Raw genomic sequence first — 22,840 nt, 5'->3', positions numbered from 1 at the left:
GTGTCAAGAGTAGGAAAATGTACAGGGACTGAGTTTAGGCTGGTGATTGCCTGGGACCGGAGGGAGGGATGATTAGAGGAAAAGAAGCCGGGGTGGCTAATGGGTATGATGTTTCTTTTGTGGGTGACGAAAATGTTATGAAATTGCTGGTGGCAATGGTTGCACAACTCTGAGTATGCTCAAAACCATTGAATTTTACAATCTGAATAGGCGAATTGTGGGTGTGAATTCTATCTCAATAAAGCTGTTGTAATGAAATCTGGAGGGCAAAGGTAATGTCATGGATCAGATTTTTGGACCTTGGGCTTTGCAACTCTGGAGATGAAGCATTCAAGCTCTTTGGTAGCAAACTCCCGGAATTTTCTAGAAGAATGAAATGCATCCCATCCTCACATGCGTGACCTTTGAGACTCATGGATAGTTCTAGAGCTGAGAACCACTTCTGACTCGTGTGTTTCCACGTTTTATGCTGAGCAGCTCTGGAATGGAGGAGGTTCTTAGAGGAAAGAAGGAAGTTTTAGATCACACCTACTTTACCTTGACATAGTTGAGTTGCCTTTTGGAATTTTCCCTTATGTTTCTCATTAGCTACTTCCTCAGGAGCTTATATACTGCAAGCGTATGTGGTAAAGTTTCATTTGAAACTACAGGAACTCCTTTGCTGACCTATTCTGGCTGTTTCTAATGTTTCTTGGCTCCGTGCTTCCGAGGACCCCATGGGAAATCTTGGCAGAACACCCTGTTTTACGTCAATACGGACTGCCTCTCTCAACTTCCCTTTGCATTGAATTTTCTCTTTGTTGTCACTTTTTATGCCCTTCCTCCTTCTTGTCCTAAAGAGAGACCCTCCAGCCTTCTCCACTGTGCCATTGATCCCACACTGTCCGTCGAGAAGTTGTCCTTTCCGTGTACTTCTCTGGCCCCTTTGTCCCTTTCCCCATTGGCTTCTTTTCTCAGCTAGACAGCTGCTCACATTTCCCATCCTATTTAGAAAGTGGTAACAAACGCACAAAACCCCCAAACTCCAACACTTTCTTTGGATCCTTATTTCTTCCTCAACATTCTATGTGTTGTTTTTTTCTTCTTCCCCACAGTTAACTTTTTTTGCAATCTCTGTGTATTTTCCTGTTTTCACTGATGTGTCCTTTTGATGGAGAGATTGAGGTTACAAAGTTGGGAGCCTGTGCTAGCATGAAGTCTAGGGTATCTCCTACCTAGAGCAGTTAGGGATGGGAGAGAGAGATGAGGTTTCAGCAAGGTGGGAAGCGGATTTTCCGAATGATTTTCCCAGGCATTTTGCTAGAGACCCAACAGTCCCAAGTGGGCTCTAATTCTGGGTACATCTGGCCAGATGTAGTGAGAATGTGCTTTGGTGTAAGCCCTCGTTAGCTGGTTGGTTTATTTGTTAGGCACTGGAGGAAGGGGCAGTTTTCTGGAGAAAAAGTATGATCCTTACCTTAGTAAGTAAGCCAGGAGTAGTTGTTGTTGTTCTTTTTTTTTTTTTTTTTTTTTTTTTTTTTAGGATTTTGTTTATTCATTTGAGAGAGAGAGAAACAGCACAAGCGGGGTGAGGGGCAGAGGAAGAAGGAGAAGCAGACTCCCCACTGAATTGGGAGCCCAACATGGGGCTCGATCCCAGGACCCTGAGATCATGACCTGAGCCAAAGGCAGGCACTTAACCATCTGAGCCACCCAGGCACCCCAGGAGTTCTTCCTTCACAGAAAATGCCCCCAAGATAGTCGTTGGGATGTATTCAGTTTTGTGCGTTTATTTTATTTTGAGTGTTAAGGCTCCTGGCATTATAGTCAGATTTAAGGGTCTCAGTGACCTTGAGTGTTTAGTCCAGCCCAGGACTGGTGAGTCTTCCGGTAAAGTGGGAGAAACATCAGGCTGAGATTACCATCAGGATGAGCCAATCGAGGAATCCATTAATGGACTAAAAGAGCACACCCCCATTTTTTTTTTGTATTGAGAGGGGAGTGTCACCGCACAGGCCATGTGTCTCCAAGACAGCATTTTGCAAACAGGAGCCATAGCGACCAGTTTCAAACAGTCACTTGACCATTACCCTCCTGCTGGAGTAATTTATGTCAGGGAGGAGATAGGCTTATCAGTTTTATCAGAAGCCCCTTAGGGAAGGGGGAGCTAGTTTACAAACATACCACAGAGCTGTCACACAGTAGAAAACTTGATGACATCATGGATGAAACTGGTGGCGTGCTCCTCCAGATATGATTTAAGGAGAAAATCAGCTAGTTTTATCGATGGAATGTTTTCCATCTCAGAATCAGGGGAACGAAAGTCCGGAAAGGTTCAGTGAAATATCCTGGACAAAGTTCATGGTGATATAGCTTTTCAGCTGAGTTTTATCTCCTGATAGATCTTAGGTCATGTCACAGTAATTCCCAGTAAACAGCTTTATAACCTGCGTTTGTTATCTTGGGGCACAGGAGTAGAAAGTCTGCACGGAGGATTTAACCCAGACCTTTTACTTCTGGGTCCCAGATTTTATATGTAGCCTGGACACGGGTCAGCAATAATCCCGCCAAGAGCTAGTGGGAATAGACCTCTGATGAGAAGTAACTGCAATCGAAGGACTGAATACTGTCATATTACATGGGAAAGCTGACTGCTCACGTCTGTAAAGCTCCATGTATCTGGACAGGGGCCTTGAAATGGAGGAAGTAATATTTAGCCCACGCAGCTGTCCTGATCATTACATTAAGAGTTTATGTGCGAAGCGGAGCCCCATGCCTTGCGTGTAATAACTTCTCAATAAGTATTCATTGCTTTTATTATTCTCACGAGCAGCTACTTGTTAATAAGGAAGCACCTGCCAAAAACAGCAGCGTAGCTTGACCTGGCAATTTCCAGCGTCCGTTTATCCAACACGTTTTTATCCACTGACGCTGTATACATTGCTTCGCTCATGTTTCCACCAAGGTCGATACTGATACTCCCGTCTTAATGTTGAGGTTTGGATGAATCCCTTCTCAAGGTTTTACAGCTAATGAGTGCCGTGCTTGGACCCTGCCCGTTCACCCTCCTTTTTACAGGGTCATGTGGAGTTGTTTTCCAACCAACCCTATATAACTTGGTGGGACAGGCCCCTCCCCCAGTCCTTCTCGCTGCTTTCCAATAATAAAGGCTTGTGAGAATTGCCATCAATAGTATTCAGCTGAAGTCAATCCAGTAAGAATCTCTGAGTTAAAGTTTTATAAAATTAGTGTATCCAGGGATCATTTAAAATCATCTCGTCATCGTTTTGGTAAGCCATTAAAGCCAGCTTAGGGAATTTGCATAGGTAACAGTGTGTATGAGACATCACAGAGCGTATTCATTCATTTATTTTTCTTTTTAAAGATTTTATTTATTTGAGAGAGAGAGTGCATGAGTACAAGCAGGGGGAAGGGCAGAGGGAGAAGGAGAGAGAGAGAGAGAGAGAGAAGCAGATTCCCCACTGAGCAGGAAGCAGGATGCGGGGCCGGATGCTAGGACCCTGAGATCATGACCTGGGCCGAAGGCAGACACTCAGCCCACTGAGCCACCCAGGTGCCCCCACAGAGCATATTTAATTTACACGTTTGACTCACATTTCTGATAACATAGGTAGGTAGAATGTTCCCCTGGTGCAGTGAGGAATTTATATACTTTTTTTTGGGTGCTGAGTCTTGGAGATTAACTGATTTACATGTTTCAAGGTGACTGCCTGGAACAATTTCTAGGCTTATTACCCAAGACTAGAGAACTTTGACAGCCTGACTTACAGCAGGGCCTGAAGCAATACTTGTTAATTACGGTGACAATGGTTTATCCAGGAGTAAAAAAAACGGGAGGGCCTAAGTCTTTCTATAGAACTGTGGAATTTTCCCTTCAGGGTCCTCAGGACCTGAAATATTTAGGATTGAAGTATGAGTAGATTTGCATAAAAAAACTCTGCTTTGAAATTAAGTTGTTTGCTTTTGTAAATTAGCATTCTTTTCTCAGAAAATCACATTTAAGTGTTGTGGTTTTCTCAAAGCTCTTGGTCTTTGTTTTTTAGTTGACTGTTATGAACCTCTCACCTGGAGTGTCCCCAGTGGGAGATGCACAAAGCCACGAGAGTACAGGGAGACCAAAAGGCAGAGCCCACCCCAGTCTTTGCCAGGCTGTGGTTCGCAAAACATGACTCTCAGGACCATCCAGCCTCCCTGGAAAGGTGACTAGATATTGCAGAAACGGCCGTGGTGCAGAGGGTTATACTGAACTTTTTTTTTTTTTTTTAAGATTTTATTTATTTATTTGACAGAGATAGAGACAGCCAGCGAGAGAGGGAACACAAGCAGGGGGAGTGGGAGAGGAAGAAGCAGGCTCACAGCGGAGGAGCCTGATGTGGGGCTCGATCCCATAACGCCGGGATCACGCCCTGAGCCGAAGGCAGACACTTAACCGCTGTGCCACCCAGGCGCCCCTATACTGAACTTTTCCAGGCTGGAGGACTGGAGTGTCAAGGTGAAGGATCCTGCCATAGTTTTTTGATAATGCTTTGCCCATGCTTTCTTTACCGTCTTGTTTCTTGTTGGCAGGGGACATAAGGGATTCCAGAATGTGCCACAGGCCTGGGGAAAGAGCTGCATTTCTTAGTCTTCCTCTGAGATGTCATTGAGTTAGAAAGAACTGGAAGGAAGTCAGTATCTACATCTTCTTTGTTCTAGTGAAAGGCAGCCACCGAGGAGACAGACGGCCCCATCTACCCATACCCATTTCTTCTAGTTTGCAGTTTCTCAATGTTGCTTGTGTTGCCCCTTTTCTCGTCAAGTTAAGACCTTCTAGGTGTTTCTATCACCAGTGGCATTGTAGGATCACAGGTTGCTTGGGAAGGTCAGTAGCAGATGCAGCTGAGAAGGAAATGAAGGGAGTGAAAATGAAGGGATAAAAGAAAGGAAAAAGGGAAAAGTGAGAAATATGTTTGGTCGGGAGTGTGGTAGCGTGGGTATGGTGGGAGAGACACTGGATACATTTTGAGAGATAATTTGATAAAATTCAGTATCCATTTCTTTCTTTTTTAAAAAAATCTTATTTGAGAGAGAGAGAGAGAATGAGTATAAGAAGGGGGAGCAGAGGGAAAGGAGAGAGAATCTTAAGCCGACTTCATGCTCAGCGCAGAGCCCGATGTGGGGCTCAATCCTAGGACCCTGAGAGTAGGACCTGAGCCGAGATCAGGACCTGAGCCGAAACGAAGAATCCGACGCCCAATCGACTGAACCACACAGGTGCCCCTCCGTGTCCATTTCTAATAATTCACTGTATTAGTTTCTTGTCGCTGCTGTAACGATTAGTGCAAACTTGGTTGCTTAAAACAATAGAAATCTATTCTGTCACCCTTCTGAAGGCCAAAGTCTGAAATCAAGGTGTGGGCAGGCCAGGCCCCCTCCAGCGACTCTGCGAGACGATCCTTTCCTTGCCTCATGTAGCTTCAGGGAGCTGTCACATTCCTCGGCACCCCTCAGACTGTGGTTCCTCTACTCCAGGCTCTGCCTGCACATTCTCTGGGTGAGTCTAACCTCCCCTTTCATCTTTGTCCTAAGGGCACTTCTGATGGCATGTAGGGCCCAGCTGGATAATCCAGGATAATCTCCTTATCTCGAGATCCTTAATTTAATCACATCTACAAAATGTTACTATGGTAACAGTCACAGGTGCCAAGGATTAGGATGTGGGCACATCTTGGGAGCCATTATTAGCCTACTTCACTCATTAGATGCGAATAGTTATATACTTCTTCTCCCAAACTGAATCTAAACCCAGCATAATTCTTTTAAGGTGGAAGGCTAGAAAGTTTTCTTTTTCTTGTTTTATAAATTTTTAAAATTTTATTTTAAGAACGCTTCATGCCCAGTGTGGGATCAAGAGTCACATGCTCCACTGACTGAGCTGGCCGGGAGCCCCTGAAAGAGTTTTTTTTTTTTTTTTTTTTTTTTAAGATTTTATTTTTATTTATTTGACAGAGATAGCCAGTGAGAGAGGGAACACAAGCAGGGGGAGTGGGAGAGGAAGAAGCAGGCTCCTAGCAGAGGAGCCTGATGTGGGGCTCGATCCCAGAACGCCGGGATCACGCTCTGAGCCGAAGGCAGACGCTTAACCGCTGTGCCACCCAGGCGCCCCCTGAAAGAGTTTTCTTAAAGTCAGGATCAAGTGAAGATGTCTGCAGTAGCTGTCATACTTAATTATTTTTTGATATGGAAAACCAGTGAACTTATATAAGAGGTATACACAGTAAAAAGGTGTATGCGGAACCTGGCTGGCTCAGTTGGTGAAGTGTCTGACTCTTGATTTCGGCTCAGGTCCTGATCTCAGGGTCCTGGGGTCAATTCCCATGTCTGGCTCCGTGCTGGGTGTGGAGCCTGCTTGGAATTCTTTCTCTCTCCCTTCCTCTGTCCTTCCCTGCCCTTGTGCATGCTCTCACTCTTAAAAAAAAAAAAGTGTATCAAATTAATGGAGGAACAAATGGACAGATTAACAGGTGGTATTGGGACAACTATCTAGCCATTTGGGGAAGAGGAAATGATGTTCCTGCTTTATAAAAATACAGAGGCCATAAAGGAATGTAAAAATTTTTTAATTTTGTGTAATCCAAAAGGGAAATAACACCAAGTGTGTGTGTGTGTGTGTGTGTGTGTATGTATGTTGCAACACAAACTACTGAAGGGGTCATGTTTTCTCTTACAAATAAGAGAAATAATAATAATAATAATAATAATAATAATAATAACAGCAACAACAATATAAAAATGAGCAACTATTTTGAACAGGCAGTTCATAGAAAAATACAGGTATCAGTAGACATATATAAATACTCAGCTTTATTAAATATTTTAAAAATGTGATTAAAAACAGTAAAGTACTCTTGTTTACTTATCAAATTGACAAAGATGAAAATTTTTGTTGAATACCAGGTGTTGTTGAGGGGTTATTTATTTCTTCCGTTTTCCATCAAGAGTTGAAGATGGTTCATGAGGAGCATATAATGCAGCAATTTAACATGGATAAAAAGTAAATGAGACCACCTGTGAGGGAGTCTTGCCAAGCAAAGAAGTCAGGTTGGAATCTGATCAAGCTCTAACTCACAGAGGAGTGTGTGTACCAATAGGGGATACAATTGGCAGAATCCAGTGGGAAACTTCATAGAATAAATGACCAGATTTCTTCGACAGAACAATTTCATGCAGAGGGAGGGGCGCACAGTAAGAAATGGAGAGAGAGCTCATAGATAAAGAGAGATACAGGAAACTGTATCAAGCAATCATAAAACATAGACCTAATTTTGATCCCGATTCAGACACCTTACAATTTAAAAATGTTTGAGATATTTATGAGCCCATTAGAATTTTGAACACTGAGTAGATATTAAGAAGTTACGTATTTGTTTACATGTAATAATGCTGTTGTGGTTATGATTTTTTTTTTAAATAGTCAATTTCGGAGGCTTGGTGTCTCAGTTAGTTGAGTGTCTAACTGAGAAGAGTTATAGAGATGAAGAACTCTTGGTTTCAGCTCAGGTCATGATCTCAGGGTCGTGGGATCGAGCCCCATGTCAGGCTCTGGACTCAGCATGGAGTCTACTTGAGATTCTCTCTCTCTCCCTCTGCTGTTTCCCGTCCTCCTACTCATGCTCTCTCTCTCTCTCTCAAATAAATAAATAAAATCTTTTTCTAAAAAATAGTCCATTTCTTTTGGAGATATATGATGAAATATTTATGGATGAAATGATTTGATGTCTGGGAGATGGGGTGGCTATAGATGAAACAGAACTGGCCATAGGTTGATATTTGTTGAGGCTGGGGAATGGGTTCATGTGGATTGATTATAACTGTCTTGTTTACTTTCTCATGTATTTAAGATGTTCCATAAAAAAGTGTTAGTAAAGCCACAAACAAAAAATACTTACTTGGACATGAATATGAATATGAGTCCCAGTTTGGCCCTAAGCTTTTTAGCCATCAACCCAAGGAAGGAAACAGAGAAAAACATTCACATCATCCACAGACAAAGACTGATCAGTTATACAGGAGGAGCCAACTCTTCTAATTACTGAGGACACCCATTTTTTCCCTAAGAGTCTTTATAAAAAGGGCATTATGTAAGGTAATGAAACACATCCTTACAGAGATGAATTTCCGAGGCCTCTTTTTAAGGTGTACCTTACCTCATGGGTCAATGGCATCATGGTAGAATGCAGCTCAACAGGAGAAATGGGGTGACATGGGGAGAGAGGCAGGATGGATTCTACATTGGTAACACTAAGAAGAGTTATAGAGATGAAGAACTCTGCCTGTGTATTTCTTTGCATGTCTTAGTCTTCATGCAACTTGGTTGAATCAGAGTTACTCCTCTGTAGTTTTCCTTGGCTAGAAGCGAGGTGATTGCAGGGCTCTTAAAAGTGTGACCTTGGACCAGGGGGGAAGTTAATCCACTTCTCCAAAAAACATAAAAATAAAAATTAAACCTTCTTACTCACTGTCTCTCTAAGTATTAAAAGAGAGTTTTCTGCAATTCAGTAGCTATTTAAAAAATCTTTATATTTTGGAAAATTTCAAACATATTCAAAGGTGCACGGTACAATGAGCCACCATGTGTCCATCACTCAACTTTGACAATTACCAACTCACGGCTAATCTAATTTCATCTATATCTCCACCCCCCCAAGTCCCCTCCACCATATTCTTTTGAACAAACCCTACCATCCTATTATTTCATTTGGAGACATTTCAGTATTTATCTCTAAAATAGGAGTGCTAATTTTAAATCTAAACTAAAATTTAGTCCACCATTTTGAAAAGATCAAACACGTCGCTAAATTTCTTAGCAACCTGTTGCCATATTATAAAGTGGTATTTTATTTAACACCCATATGACTACATTTCCTTTCGATAAAGACTCGTGAATGAAGCAGCACAGAAATGAGGAAGATGAGGCAGACAGCGGGGATTCCCCACCTAACCACTGCCCGCCTCCTACCTTCACTCTGGGCCCAGACCACAAGTAAAGGGCACCGGCTGTGATTTGCTTTTAGGTTCTTTCAAGAACACTTAGTCAGCATCAAATTGTTAACATGACAAAACAGAGTTCAGCTCCACGCGGTCTAAAAAAAAAAAGAAAAAGAGCTTCGAACCCATGAGGCTGTAAGCGTCGTCCGCAGAGTGTTTTCATTCTTGAAAGTAGGACCATTTCAGGGTGAGTTGATGGAACACACCGGCTGATTTCTCTTGGACACGTCCAGCAATTCCTTGTGTGTTTCGCTGATTGTTCATGCAGGTCTCATTCCGTCAAAATGTTCTTGCCTTGACTGCCTTCCCTTCTCTTGCTCTTTTTGTTTCCCTGCCTCTCATTCAACTCTCTGTCGCCCCCAGATCTGCGTATTTCCTCCTCCCCCACCTCTACCTTTAGCTCCGTTCCTCTGCCTGAACTCTGTCACAGGTGCCCCCACATCTTGTATTTCACATGTCTGCATTGGAACTCCTTATCTGCCTTCTCCCCACCGCCCACCCCAATTGGCCTGACTTTCCTCTTTCACTTAATTTCATGTAGGTGAGGAAAAGCCAAATTACTACTGCGATTGCTGTGACCACCACTACTATTACTATTACTGCTTATCTTCTGATCTTCTGCACCTCTAATCCAGTAAATTCCCAGAGCCTCCAGGTTTTGTTTCCATGAAGTAAGTTTAAGCAGCCTATTTACCAGTCAGATGGCTGTGGTCGCTGCCTCTTAACTTCTTGGGTGTAGAGCTTGCCCGGTGCATGGATGTGACATGGGGGATGGCTTTGAAGAGGTCACAGTCCAGCGGAAGGCATGGGGGAGCAGATGGGTTCAGTCAATCAGTTGAGGAAGGGAGCCATTAAAGATATGTCCAGACTACTGCGACCACACAGATGGGGAACATTTATTCTGTGTGTTTTTATGGAAGGCTCCCTGGAGGAGAACGTGCTTGAGCTGAGTGTTACAGTTGACCAGTAGAGACAGGTGATAACAGAGTTCCAGGGAAAACATGAGCAAACACCTGGAAGCTTGAAACGCCAAGGTGTGTATGTATGGGTGTGTGTGTATGTGTGTGTGTGTGTGTGTGTGTGTGTCCACACTTTCAGAATATTTTGCAGATATTAGATTCATCTCATTACATGATTTTTTTTGAAGTGCAGACATGACCTCCTCATGATCTCCTCAACGGAACAGCACAGAGGACTCCTCTTCTTAAATATGAAATTATAAAGATTATTATGAAGTTATTTAAAAATTTAAAGTTTCGGTCCTTCAGCCTTTGGCTCTAACCTATGGTTTCGGCTTTCTCTCTACCACCATCCTTCACTTTGTCTAAAGTAGACAATTCACAATTTCTTTGAATATACGACGGTGCCTTCTCACCACCACTGGGAGCTCATCCTTACTCTGCTTGGAATCTCACTGTTGTATTTCCATTTTCTGGTGGTCAAAATCCTACCCATTATTTAAAAAAAAAATTATAATGGAAACATTTAAATAGGGAAAAAGAAGACCTAAGAGTCCAATCAATCCTCATGTACCCTTAACTTCTACCAGTGATCAAAGGACCACCTAAAATACCACTTCTCCTGTGAGATCGTTCTTTTTTTCTTTTCCCTCTTCTGCTTTGAACCTCCTGTGTGTTCATGATGTGGTATTTGTCGTGTGTGTTACATATACTCTGATATTACAGGAACTGTTTTTTCTTATCCCTTGACCCTTTCAAAGCAGAACCTGTAGCTTGATGACCTTTTTCTCCTTGCAGTGTCTGCTTTGGTGAATTATTAACAGTTTCGGCTCAGAGATAGAGATAGCCCAGTGGGGGGGCCTCATTTGGAATTTCCTCCCGGCCACAAAGAACTGATTGGTGATGGGGGAGGAAACACCAGGAACTGGGCGGAAAGTGACCTTGTCGTCATAAAGAAAGAAGTGGTGAAAAGGGAGACACGTTACTTTGCCTGCACACAGATGTTTATAGGAGCTTTATTCATAGTTGCCAAAACTTGGAAGCAACAGGATGCCTGTCAGGAGATGAACGGATTAATGAACTGTGGCACATTCAGACCATGGAATATTACTCAATGCTAAAAAGAAATTTGCTATTAAGCTGTGAAAAGACATGGAAGAACCTTAAAGGAATATCACTAAGTGAAAGAAGCCAGTTGGTATGATTCCAATTATATGACGTTCGGGAAAAGGCAAAACTATGGAGACGGTAAAAAGCTATGAGTGGTTGCTAAGGGTTGAGGAGAGGGAGGGATGAATAGGCAGAGCACAGAGGGGTTTAGGACAGTGAAAATGCTCCGTGTGAGGCTATAATGATACCCACAGATGTCTGTATATGTCATATATGCCAGTATACGTTTGTCCAAACCCATAGAATGTACAACACCGGGAGTGAAGCCCGTTGTAAACTATGGGCTTTGGGGTGACCATGATGCATCCGTAAATTCATCAGTTGTAACCAGTGCACCACTCCGGGGGGGGGGGGGATGTTGATAGGGAGGCTATGCATGTGTGGGGGCCGGGGGAATAGGTGAAATCTCTGTACCTTCCCTTCAATTTTGCTGTGAACTAAAAACTGCTCTAGAAAAAAAAAAAAAAAAAGCCCTTTATAACGAAAGATACGGATTCGGAGGCCTCCCTCCCAGAGATCTTGAGTCTGGAAAGCCGAAATTGTTCCCATCGTCAGTGAGAAGCAAGAGAATATGGTTCCAAATTGATGAGATGTTTGAAAAATGTAATTTTAACATAAATAACATAAGAGAGGAAGAACAGAGGAGGACATCTGAAGAAACAAGCTACCCATACAGGGAACATTCTATTTAGCTCTTATTTTAAAAAATAGAAGCACAAAACATGGAAGGGAGAAAAGAAACTAGTATGTATTGAGCACCTGTTACATGTGAGACCCTGCTAGATGTCTTCACACATATGCCACATGAGCCTCTCAATGACCCAAGTTTCTCATCTCTCATCAGCAGGTGCGGAAACTGGGTTTAAGAAACGTTTTCAAGCTCCCCGTGTTAATAAGGGCCACAGCTGGGATTTAAAATGAGGTCTATTGGTGGTTAAGTTCGTGCTATTTCTACTCCAGTCTGTTTCTCTTTTCTTTTCTTTTCTTTTTTTTGAAGGGCTCAATACGAATGTTCAAAACAGTTGAGAAAAGAACAAATATTCAGTCAACAACTATTTAGGACATGCAGGCACTGAGCAGAATCGATGCCGTAATGGAACTTACATTGGGAAGATAGATACTAGACAAATCACCAATGCAGAAGTAAACACAGAAAGGGGACCATAAAGTCATGTGGGATTATGAGACACGGTATGAGGAATGTAAATGGAGGGCGGTTGTGAAGATCCGTTTGACACAGATTGGACATTTTTTAAAAAATGGCTTAAGTGATTAGTTTTTTTACTTACTGAGTTTTAAAGTTTTAATTCCAGTATAGTTAACGTACAGTGTCATATTAGTTTCGAGTGTGCAGTGCTGTGATTCGACAATTTTATACATTACCCGGAGCTCATCGCGACAGGTGCCCTCTTTCATCCCCATCACCTATTTTTCCCGTCCGCCGACCCACCTTCCTTGCGGTGACCATCAGTTTGTTCTTAGTTAAGAGTCTGTTTCTTGGTTTGTGCCTCTCTCTCTCTTCTTTTCCCCCTTGTTCATTTGTCTTGTTTCTCACATTCCACAAATGAGGGAAATCTCCGACTTACTTCACTTAGCATTATACTCTCTAGCTCCCTCCACGTTGTTACAAAGGGCAAGATTTCATTCTTTCGTGTGGGGGAATCATATTCCATTGTGTGTATATGTAAGCCACATCTTCTTTATCCTTTTATCTGTTGATAGACACTTGGGCTGCTTCCATAATTAGGCTATTGTAAATAATGCTGTGATAAACACAGGGGTGCATGTATCCTTTCGAATGGGTGTTTTTGTATTCTTTAGGGAAATACCCGTAGTGCAAATTACTGGATCGTAGGGTAGTTCTATTTTTAGGTTTTTGAGGAACTTTCATACCATCTCCCAGAGTGGCTGCACCTTTTTGCGTCCCCACCAACAGAGACGGAGTGGACATTTGAAACTAAAATGTCAGAGACTCAGTAAAGTGCACTGAGCTCTTCTGTGTGAGATGCTGGAATGTGAAAGCCGGAGGTGTGGACCATGACCCATAAGGAGTGTTCTGGAAGGTCTGGTTGGGTTCTACAGGGTGTGTGATTAAAGAGCTGGATATGGAAGTTTGGGTTCCTGTCCAGAAGAGGGCTCGAGCCTTCAAGGCAGAGGCAAGACAAAGACAAAGGCAAGGTCCCAGGACATCCATCTCTCTCCTTGAAATCGAAATGACTGCACATTTTAACATGAGCTCGTCAGTTTTCTTTCTCTAAATCTTATGTAATTCTGCAGAACGTTGGCATGCTGGCTGGAGTCTCAGTGGTGGGCGAGATCCAGTGGTTTGGGGGAACGGGAGCATCTGTGTCCCATCGCTGTGGCGAAGCCAGCTTCCTCCCTGCACTCCCTTCCCTCGGCCCTGCTCCGTGAGTTGCTTTGCGTCTGATCGTCGCCATTTAATAAAGTCTAATGACACTCCTCTCCTGATTTCGGTGCCAGCTACCCCTGGGACTTCAGCCTAGATGCGAGTATTAAGGAGAGGGCAGCCAAGGCCTCCAGGTTGCCAGTGACTTGGCTGGAAATCCCATTCACGTTGAGAAACAGATTTGAAAATACGTTTGGCCCTGGAAGCAATACCATCCTTTTGTAAAGCTGTGTCAATAATCATAAACCCTCATCATCATGCCCCTCCCAAGCTCTTGGCCAAGCTGACCAATAGTTAGGCGTCAGCATATCCTCATGATGCCACCTTCTTGACCCTGTGGGATTCTCTTGCTGTTTGGGTTGGCACAGCAGTGCCGTCTTCTGTTTTATGTAATAAGGCACATGAGAGACGCTCTTTGTACATCGCCTGTCTGCGTGGGTACTGAGCAAGAGGTCTTGTGTACCCCATCATTTTTGGTATGGTCAACGCTAGCGAACATTTCTGCGGCCTGGGCCGTGTTTGCTAACTCTTGGCAAGGTTTTGATTTTCCGGTGCCATTTTGCTCCCAGCCAGGATTATAATGACCCAGCTTTGGTTTAAGATGAATTTTGCAAATATATGTGTGTGGTGGGGCTGCATTTTCAGAGGAAACAAGCATGGGTGGGGCGCGGGGCTGATGTAATGGAGCCCTGCAGATGCTCGCTCCGGCCAACGAGGCTTTCCCTCCGCAGAGCGTACCCACACGAGAGCAGAGCTGGTCGAGGTCTGTAGGAGCACACGGGAATTCTCGCCTTCTGAGAAGGTTGTTACTAGCATGGGACCCAACACGGAGCCTGTGTTCGGATATATTTTTTGTGTTTGCTTTAGACTCTCAGGGGAAATGGCCATTTCACATACTTGGGCACGTGGTTGTGTTATTTACATTGCTTGCCCCGCTTATTTTTTTATTTTTTTTTTACGTGGTGTTAAATGTTAGCATCAGGTGTTGGCAGCCTTGCTGGGAGAACAGATTGCTTTGAAATAAACACAGCTGGAACACTGACCACATATTGTTTTTCTTTCTTTTAAGACATGAAAGGGGCATTTATGGAAAGGCTGGAAAAGGCAGCACTGTCCAGAATTACTTTATAGATGTGTTTTCTTCCAAGTCTGGTTAGCGATGAACGTCACGCCTCGGTGTCCAAATGGACCCACTTTCCTTGTTTCTTTGTGAAGTTGTGTTTTGCTGGGAACAATAGACTCGGAGAGGTTTGCTGTAACCCGCACTTGGGAGGGTGGAGTCTATTCAGTGCTGCTTCTCTCTGCCGAAGTGTGGTCTTCAGAGCGGAGCAAAGAATGCCCTGTGTGTGGTGTTCTTCTGCGAGCCTTGCTTGCAGCCTGGAAAACCTCATCAGAGTCACCCCTGGCCTCTTACTGGGCTCCTCTTTCAGGGATGGGCACGTAAGTGGATTATGGAATTTTGGTGCATGTGTCTGTGATTTTTGATTCAATGCACTTGAAATGAAGACGGTGTATTCTTTTTTTTTTTTTTTTTAAGATTTTATTTATTTGACAGAGATAGAGACAGCCAGCGAGAGAGGGAACACAAGCAGGGGGAGTGGGAGAGGAAGAAGCAGGCTCCTAGCGGAGGAGCCTGATGTGGGGCTCGATCCCATAACGCCGGGATCACGCCCTGAGCCGAAGGCAGACGCTCAACCGCTGTGCCACCCAGGCGCCCCGAAGACGGTGTATTCTAACTGTGTCATTCAACCAGGTTCTGTGTCTCCGGCCAGTATTTTTCTCGTTGCCGTCAGAAGAGAAGCAGGAGCCTTCCTTTCTCACACCTTGAAGACTTTGTTTTTATTTTGGTCATTTGTTCCTTTAGTCTCCGTGCCAAGGGCCTCTCTCTCTCTCTCGCTCTTTCTTTGCATAGACGTTTTACTGATTTGTGGAGTTATAGTATAATCATGGATTGCTAATCATCAGTTGCTATGGTAGAATAATTCATTGCTCTGATTTTCAAAGGCAGTTTTCCTCACAAATAGCTCTCTCTCTGGACATCTCTCTTGTAAGAGCTGAGTTAGAACGGAAGAAGAGAGAGGTGTAGGAATTTTGGAGTAACTTTTGCTTTTGGTTTGCTTACGTGGCAACGGGGGGAGCCTTTTTCAGAGGCAAAATATACTTTATTTTTATTTTGTTTTAACGGAGAGGACGACAGGGTCGCATCTGCTGGGTTTATCTGAATTACCTGTCACCTGTGTCGGAGTAGAGATGTAGTCATCTGGACAAGTGGAATTTGTCATGCATTCCTCATGAGGGTATTTAAAATAGCATCTTCTAGCTCTTTGACTGAGGCCCATGGAGAGGAATTGTTGGAATTGGGCCACACATCTATTCGGATTTTCACCATCAGATCCAGCCCTTAGCATTGTTCCTGGTACACGGCACGGCTCTCTCTATGATCTACCATTTGTACGGACTCTATGTATCGTGTAACTGACTGACTTGGTAGCATGTGCTAAGCAGATATCTGAGCTCCGGGTGGAGGAAAGTAAATAGTGAGTTTTGAATCTTATAAAACACATAGACGAGCCCAAAGGAGGAGAGCACTGAGAAGCCCTGCGACAGTGAATGTGGACCTGAAAGGCTTTCTCTGCGTCGGCCACTGCCAAGCATAGTTCTTCTTGGCTTTATACAACTTGGCAGAATTGATCCTGATTTTGGATTTTGAAGGGATAGAAGAAAAGAGTCAATTACACGTTATCTTGGACTGAGATAATCTGACCGGTTCTGCGCATGAATTTCTTTTTTTTTTTTTTTAAAGATTATATTTATTTATTTGACAGAGAGAGACAGCCAGCGAGAGAGGGAACACAAGCAGGGGGAGTGGGAGAGGAAGAAGCAGGCTCTTAGCAGAGGAGCCTGATGTGGGGCTTGATCCCAGGATGCTGGGATCACGCCCTGAGCCGAAGGCAGACGCTTAACGACTGCGCCACCCAGGCGCCCCCTGCGCATGAATTTCTTAAATGACTTATTTTTTAATGAGACTACAGATTCCTTCTCTAAATGATTGTAATTAACAGCTACGTAAGGTATGTCTGTGCTCTTTCATATGTGCTACCCCATGGCTCTCCTGTCCAGCCCCGAGAGGTAGGCATGAATATTGTTTCCCCAGTTTACAGTTGAGGATCTCGAGGAGCAGGTGAAAAGTGACTCTGGAGCTCGTGAGTGAAAGTACCGGATGTAAGCTGGTTTTTTAAAAGCTCATAATCGCGTGCTCCCCTTGCCCTCCTCTTTCTGGTCATCCCTGAACTCCTTCCATCGTGGAAGAGGGGCATGAACTCCAGTGTGGGTGTGGAGACCCGGATTTGGATTCGGATTGGGTCGCTGGCTCTATGATATTGAGCAATCACTGAAGTCTTTGGATGTCATTTTCCTGCAAGGAGGTTATATTCTTTGATGTCTTAAGTCTCTTTGCACCTTGAGAATCTCTCTCCCAGGCCTTGCCCAGGACTGGTGTCAGTGCTGTAACGCACCCCAGTGCGTTAGTGATGAGATAGAGGGAAGGAAAAGAAAAGTAGAACCATCGGCATTCTACCTGGCTCTGCATTGGTTTTTCCTGCCAAGCATGAAGAGACCCAGGATCTCCTTAGCTGAGGAAAATCCTGGGCACTTAAGAGACCACTGCTCAAGATTCCTGTGCTGGCATTTCTCAGTCTGTTCTTTTTTTTTTTTTCCCCCTTGAGAGAGGGGGAGGGGCACAGGGTGAGGAAGAGAGAGAATCTTAAGCAGATTCCACTCCCAGCCCGGAGCCCGATGCAGGGTTCCATCACACAATCCTGAGCCGAAATCAAGAGTTGGACGCTTAACCGACTGAACCAACCACCCAGGTGCCCCATCAGTCTGTTCTTTTTTAATTCATCAACAAAAATTATCTGAGCCAAACTCTCTGCAGTTTCAGTCCAAGGATGAACACATGGGTTACATTCCCACCTGAAAGAAGTGATAACCTCCTTGCATGAGCCCATCTGTTACCATATTCCTTTTTGGAACAGGGTAAATGTAAATACTACTCTCTCCATCTTTTAGGTGTCTCCGCTTATGGCAGGTGGTTGAAAAATGGTCAGGGCAGAAGAGTGGGAAGGTATTGTTTATTCTCCCTCTATAGTTAAATCTATCAGTTGTTTACAGATCAAATGAGAAAGTTGTAAGATCCTGAGATAAGGGTGATTATATTGGACTGACATTAAAAAGGAAAAAATCTATAGCCGACACTACCTACTAGGCATTACCATTCTTATGTACCAGAAAGAAGGAAGAAATTGGAAGGACCACCTCTCAGCAGGGAGGAAAGGGCAGCTCTCCCGGGTGAAGAGAGTTAGCATTCTTTTTTTTTTTTTTTTTTAAAGATTTTATTTATTTATTTGACAGAGATAGAGACAGCCAGCGAGAGAGGGAACACAAGCAGGGGGAGTGGGAGAGGAAGAAGCAGGCTCATAGCGGAGGAGCCTGATGTGGGGCTCGATCCCAGAATGCCGGGATCACGCCCTGAGCCGAAGGCAGACGCTTAACCGCTGTGCCACCCAGGCGCCCCGAGAGTTAGCATTCTTACACTGATATTTTCATCGTCAAGTGGGGAAGAACGTCATCCATGGGCACAGTCGGCAAGTGGGGAGCTGTGCTCTGCCTGGTGCCCGGGTGCTCGGCACTCACAGACTTCCTGGGTGGGAAGTGGAGTCCTGCAGGAGGAGATGAGAGCTACACGTTCCCAGGCTAGCCCTTTGCCTCTGCTGCAGCGTCTCCGTTCCCACTCTCATGTTGTGATTTCGACCTTAACTTTATCCTATGTCTCTCCCCATAGGCAGGAAGCGAAACCCTGGCCTTAAGATTCCAAAGGAAGCATTTGAACAACCTCAGCCCAGTTCCACGTAAGTTGGCAAGATCATCATCTTAATCCACACACTTCACTTTACAGATTTCCAGGGAGTAGGGTTTCCTTTTTGGACTGAGGAGCAATGCCTCGACTATGGAAATCATTGTGAGAAAGGAGAGCCCTTTGGAGGGGGGAGCCGTGTGCTCACTGTTCTGAGACCTGAAATAATCAGGTCAGTCAGTCAGTCTATATTGAATGGGTAGCTTTGAACTCAGCGTCTCACATTACTGGCTGGCAGAAAATTGAGTGTCACAAATGCGTTTGGCAGATGGGGTCCTGTGAAGTTCAGAAAGGTCCCTGGACCTGAATTTTTTGCCTTTTCCGTATAGACTTGAGCAATTAAGCAAATCCCTGGGAGAGCCACTCCTATAAAACCTGAGTTTGAGATGGAAAGATGGTATTTGGTAAGGACTCAGCATCCTGACACCTAAATCCTGTCCCATATAAATAAAAGGCAAAATGAAGTAAAGGAACTTTTTTTTTTTTTTTAATTAGCAGAGGCTTTGGCCCAAATCCCTAAGTGAGCTCAAGTCCTGGTGAAGCAGGATGCCCTCTCCCTTAGCCTCCCTCTTATTTCTTTTTCTCTCCATGGGGTGGTGAGAGTACCTCCCATCCAGCTGGAGGTATGACCACCTTACAAAGCATCTGCTGGGGCGGAATGGAAATTACAAGGAAAAAGGTCACAACAGAAGTTCTAGAGAGGCAGAGCAAGTATAGGGAAAGGCCATCCCCATGGAAGCTTGAGTTTTCAAGGCCATTGGTCATCTCTACAAAAGTGCCTCCCTTTCTAAAGGTTTTGACCTTAACCATGGTCCATCCTATCGGAAAGTGCACCTCCTGGTGTTGGAATGTGCTAGTAAAAATGATCGTGTCTACTGTATGACTTGTTGAGGCCATTGGCCATTCCCTGGAGTGGTATGAACCAACTTTCTACTCAAGAACCTCTAAGAACAGAGCAGAAAGTACACTCTTCCGGGTTCTGCTCTGAAGCTCGAGGGCCGAGCTCACCTTAGACTGGTCGTTTCCTGAGGCTCTGCAGCGGGGGTTCTTCCCATTTCTGCCATCAAGATTGGTGTTTTCGATCCTTTCTGGTGTTTTTTCTCCTCTGGACCTATGACCTGTGTAATTCATAACCTTTCCTCTCTGATTGTTTTCTCAAGAGTTTAGACTCAAATAGATTACTTCCCTGTGCTATCTGTATAGGACTCCATGTGATATACTTTTAAAAATTTTCAACTTGAAATTATGGTAGATTCATGGGAGATGACAAAGAAATGTGCAGGGAAGTCCCATGGACCCTTCCCCTAGTCTGTGTCCTTCCCTCCATGTTCACATCTTAACACAACAGCAGCACAATATCAAAAGAAAGTGGCATTGGTGCAAACCGTAGAAGTTATTCAGATCTGCGCAGTGCTATAAGTACTCGTGTGTGTGTGTGTGTGTGTGTGTGTGTGTGTGTGTGTGTAGCTCTGTGCAATTTTATCACATGCGTAGCCTTAGGGAACCACCACTGTAATCAACACATTCAATTGTATCAACACCACAAGACTCTTTGGTGTTGTTCCCTCATAGCCACGCCCACCTCTTACCCCCAGCCCTAATCTCTGGCAACCACTCATCTGTTCCCCATTTCCAATTTGTGGTCTCATGATTGCTACATCAACCCAATCATGCATCTTCTCTTTGAGATTGGCTTTTCCATGCAGCATAGTTTCCTCGAGGTTCATTCAAGTTGTTGCATGTATCAATAGTTCTTTCCTTGTTATTGCTGAATCTGTTCCATGGGATGGCTATACCACAGTTCGTTGAACCCTTTAGCCTTTGAAGGAGATATGGGTAGTTTCTGGTTTGGGGCTGTTGTGACAAAAGCAAGTTCCTGCATGAAAATAAGTCTTTGTTTCCCTGGCACGTATGTCCAGTAGTGCAATTGCTGGGTCATTCGGTAAGTCCATTTTTGAAATAACTTCCAAGGTATTTTCCAGAGAGGTTGTACCATTTCACATCGTATTAGCAATTTGCGAATGATCCAGTTTCTCTGCATCCCTGCCAACGTAACACTATTTTCCATTTTAGTCACTCTTCTTTTTGAATGTTGATTTATTTATTTGTGTGTGTGAGAGAGAAAGTGCAAGTTGGAGGGAGGGGCAGAGGGAGAGGGAGAGAGAGAATCTTGAGCAGACTCCTCACCGAGCGTGGAGCCCGACACGGGGCTCGATCTCACAACCCTGAGATCAGGACCTGAGCTGAAATTAAGAGTTGGACACTTAACTGACTGAGCCGCCCAGGTGCCCCGTTAGCCATTCTGATAGATGTATAATGATACATCATTGCAGTTCTCACTTTTATTTTTCTAGTGACTAATGGTGCTGAGTATTTTTAGGTGTTTATTTTCCATACATATATCTTTGGTGGTGAAATGTCTGTGCATGTCTTTGCCTACTTCCTAATTAGATTACTTTTAAATGTGGAGTTTTGAGAGTTCTTTCTATATTCTAGACACAAGGGGTTTGTCAGATATGTGATTTAAAAACATTTTCTCCCAGTCTATAATTTGTCTCTTCATCCTTTTATTTTGGTGAAATCCCATCTAACAATTTTTCCTCTTATGGGTCATGCTTTTGGTGACAATTTTAAGAACCCATTGCTTCACACTTCGTTCTTATTTTTCAACGTAATTTTGGCTATTTTATGGCTTTTTCCTTTCCATATTAGTTTTAGAATCAGCTTGTCTATGTCTACAAAGGACCTTGCTGAGATTTTGGTAGGAATTACGTGTAACCTATAGGATCAATTTGGGGGAGAATTGACATCTCGACTACACTGAGTCTCTTAATCCATGAACTTGGTAGATTTCTGCAAGTCTTTAGATTTTCTTTGGTGTCTTTCATCAGTATTTTATAGTTTTTATCATACAGACTCTACAGTAGGGTTTGTTAAGATTTATACTTAAGTATTTCATTTTGTGGGGAGCAACTAAATGATACTCTGTTTTAAATTTTGGTTTCCACCTGTTAAGGGTCAGTATATAGAAATGCAATAGATTTTTTTGTATTGCTCTTGTATCCTGTGACATCCTGAATTCACTTAGTATCTAGAAGCATTTTTGTAGGCTGTGTGTGTGTGTGTGTGTGTGTGTGTGTGTTTGTAGTTTCTGTCGAGTTTTCTATGTAGACGATCATGCTACCTGCAAATAGAGACAATTTTCTTTTTTCCCTTTCAAACTGTATTTTTAAAAACTTTCATTATTATTATTTTGCTTTATTTCAGTGGCAGGAACGTCCAGTACCATGTCAGATAAGATTTGTGAGAACGAGCAACCTTGCTTTGTTGTTGGAGGGAAAGCACTCAGTCTTTTACCATGAAGCATGATGCTAGGGCTTTGTAGATTGGGGCTTGAAGAAGTTCCTCTCTAGTCGTGGGTGCTGAGGGTTTTATTGTTAATGCGTGTTGAATTTTGTTAAGTGCTTTCTTGCACATCACTTGACACAATCATAGATTTTTCTTCTTTGTACTGTTGATAAGGATTACGTTGTGATTGATTTTTAAATATTAAACTAGCTCTGCATACCCAAAACAAATTCCACTTGGTTGTGGTACACACACACACACACACACACACACACACACATTGCTGGCTTCAATCTGTTGAGATTTTGTTGAGGATTTTTGTGTCTAAGTTCATGAGAGATGTTGGTCTGTAGTATTGTTTTGCGTTCTTTCTTTCTTTCTTTCTTTCTTTCTTTCTTTCTTTCTTTTTTTTTTTTTTGGTGTGTGCTGTTATTTTCTGGTTTTGACATTAAGGTAATATTGGCCTCATAAAATGAATTGGTAAGAGTTTCTTCTGTTTTTTGTTTTTGTTTTTTTTCTGTTAGACACATAAAATCTGTATTAATTCTTTTTAAAAAATGTTTGCTTAAATTCTCCAGTGAAACAAAATGAGCCAATATAGTTCTTTTTTTTTTTTTTTACCCCCTGGGGCTTTTAAAATACAAAATCAATCTCTATAGTAGTTATAGGACTATTAAGATGACCTATTTTTTCAAGTTTGGGTAGTTGCTGGTTTTCAAGGAATTGGTCCATTTCTTCTAAGTTGTTGAATTTATAAGAGTAACTTTGCTTATAGTATCTCCTGATTATTCTTTGAATGGCTGTAGGACATGTTGTGATATCCCATTTTTTTCTGAAACTGGTAATCTGTGCTTGTTGTCTAGTAATCTGTGTCAGTCTTGCTGGAGGTTTATCAATATTATCGATTTTTAAAAACATTTTATTTATGTACGTATGTGTATGTATGTATTTAGAGAGCTCACGTGCGAGAGGGGGGAGGGGCAGAGAGAGAGGGAGAGAGAAACTTAAGCAGACTTC

The 22,840-nt window shown here is 43.2% G+C and overlaps 1 protein-coding gene across 4 annotated transcripts in view; it reads left to right on the top strand.

Annotated features, from left to right (window-relative positions):
• The window catches only part of MAP2K6 (mitogen-activated protein kinase kinase 6), a 109,466-nt gene that overhangs the window by 54,017 nt on the left and 32,609 nt on the right, over window positions 1–22,840 (top strand). For 2 of the 4 annotated variants that reach the window (XM_045814582.2, XM_087854183.1), the window contains exon 2: window positions 18,404–18,470. In XM_045814582.2, coding sequence (XP_045670538.1) covers window positions 18,404–18,470 — 67 coding nt within the window. Of the gene's footprint in view, window positions 1–10,864; window positions 11,185–11,215; window positions 11,235–18,403; window positions 18,471–22,840 lie in introns of those variants that run through there. The other 2 variants (XM_045814583.2, XM_087854182.1) reach the window with 2 other exon arrangements.

The sequence above is a fragment of the Ursus americanus genome, chromosome 23 (genome assembly GCF_024610735.1).
Source record: "Ursus americanus isolate L20-20 chromosome 23, mUrsAme1.1.p, whole genome shotgun sequence".
NCBI lineage: Eukaryota > Metazoa > Chordata > Mammalia > Carnivora > Ursidae > Ursus > Ursus americanus.
The sequence above is the reverse complement of the archived record's forward strand: the minus strand, read 5'-3'. Positions and strand labels throughout refer to the sequence as shown.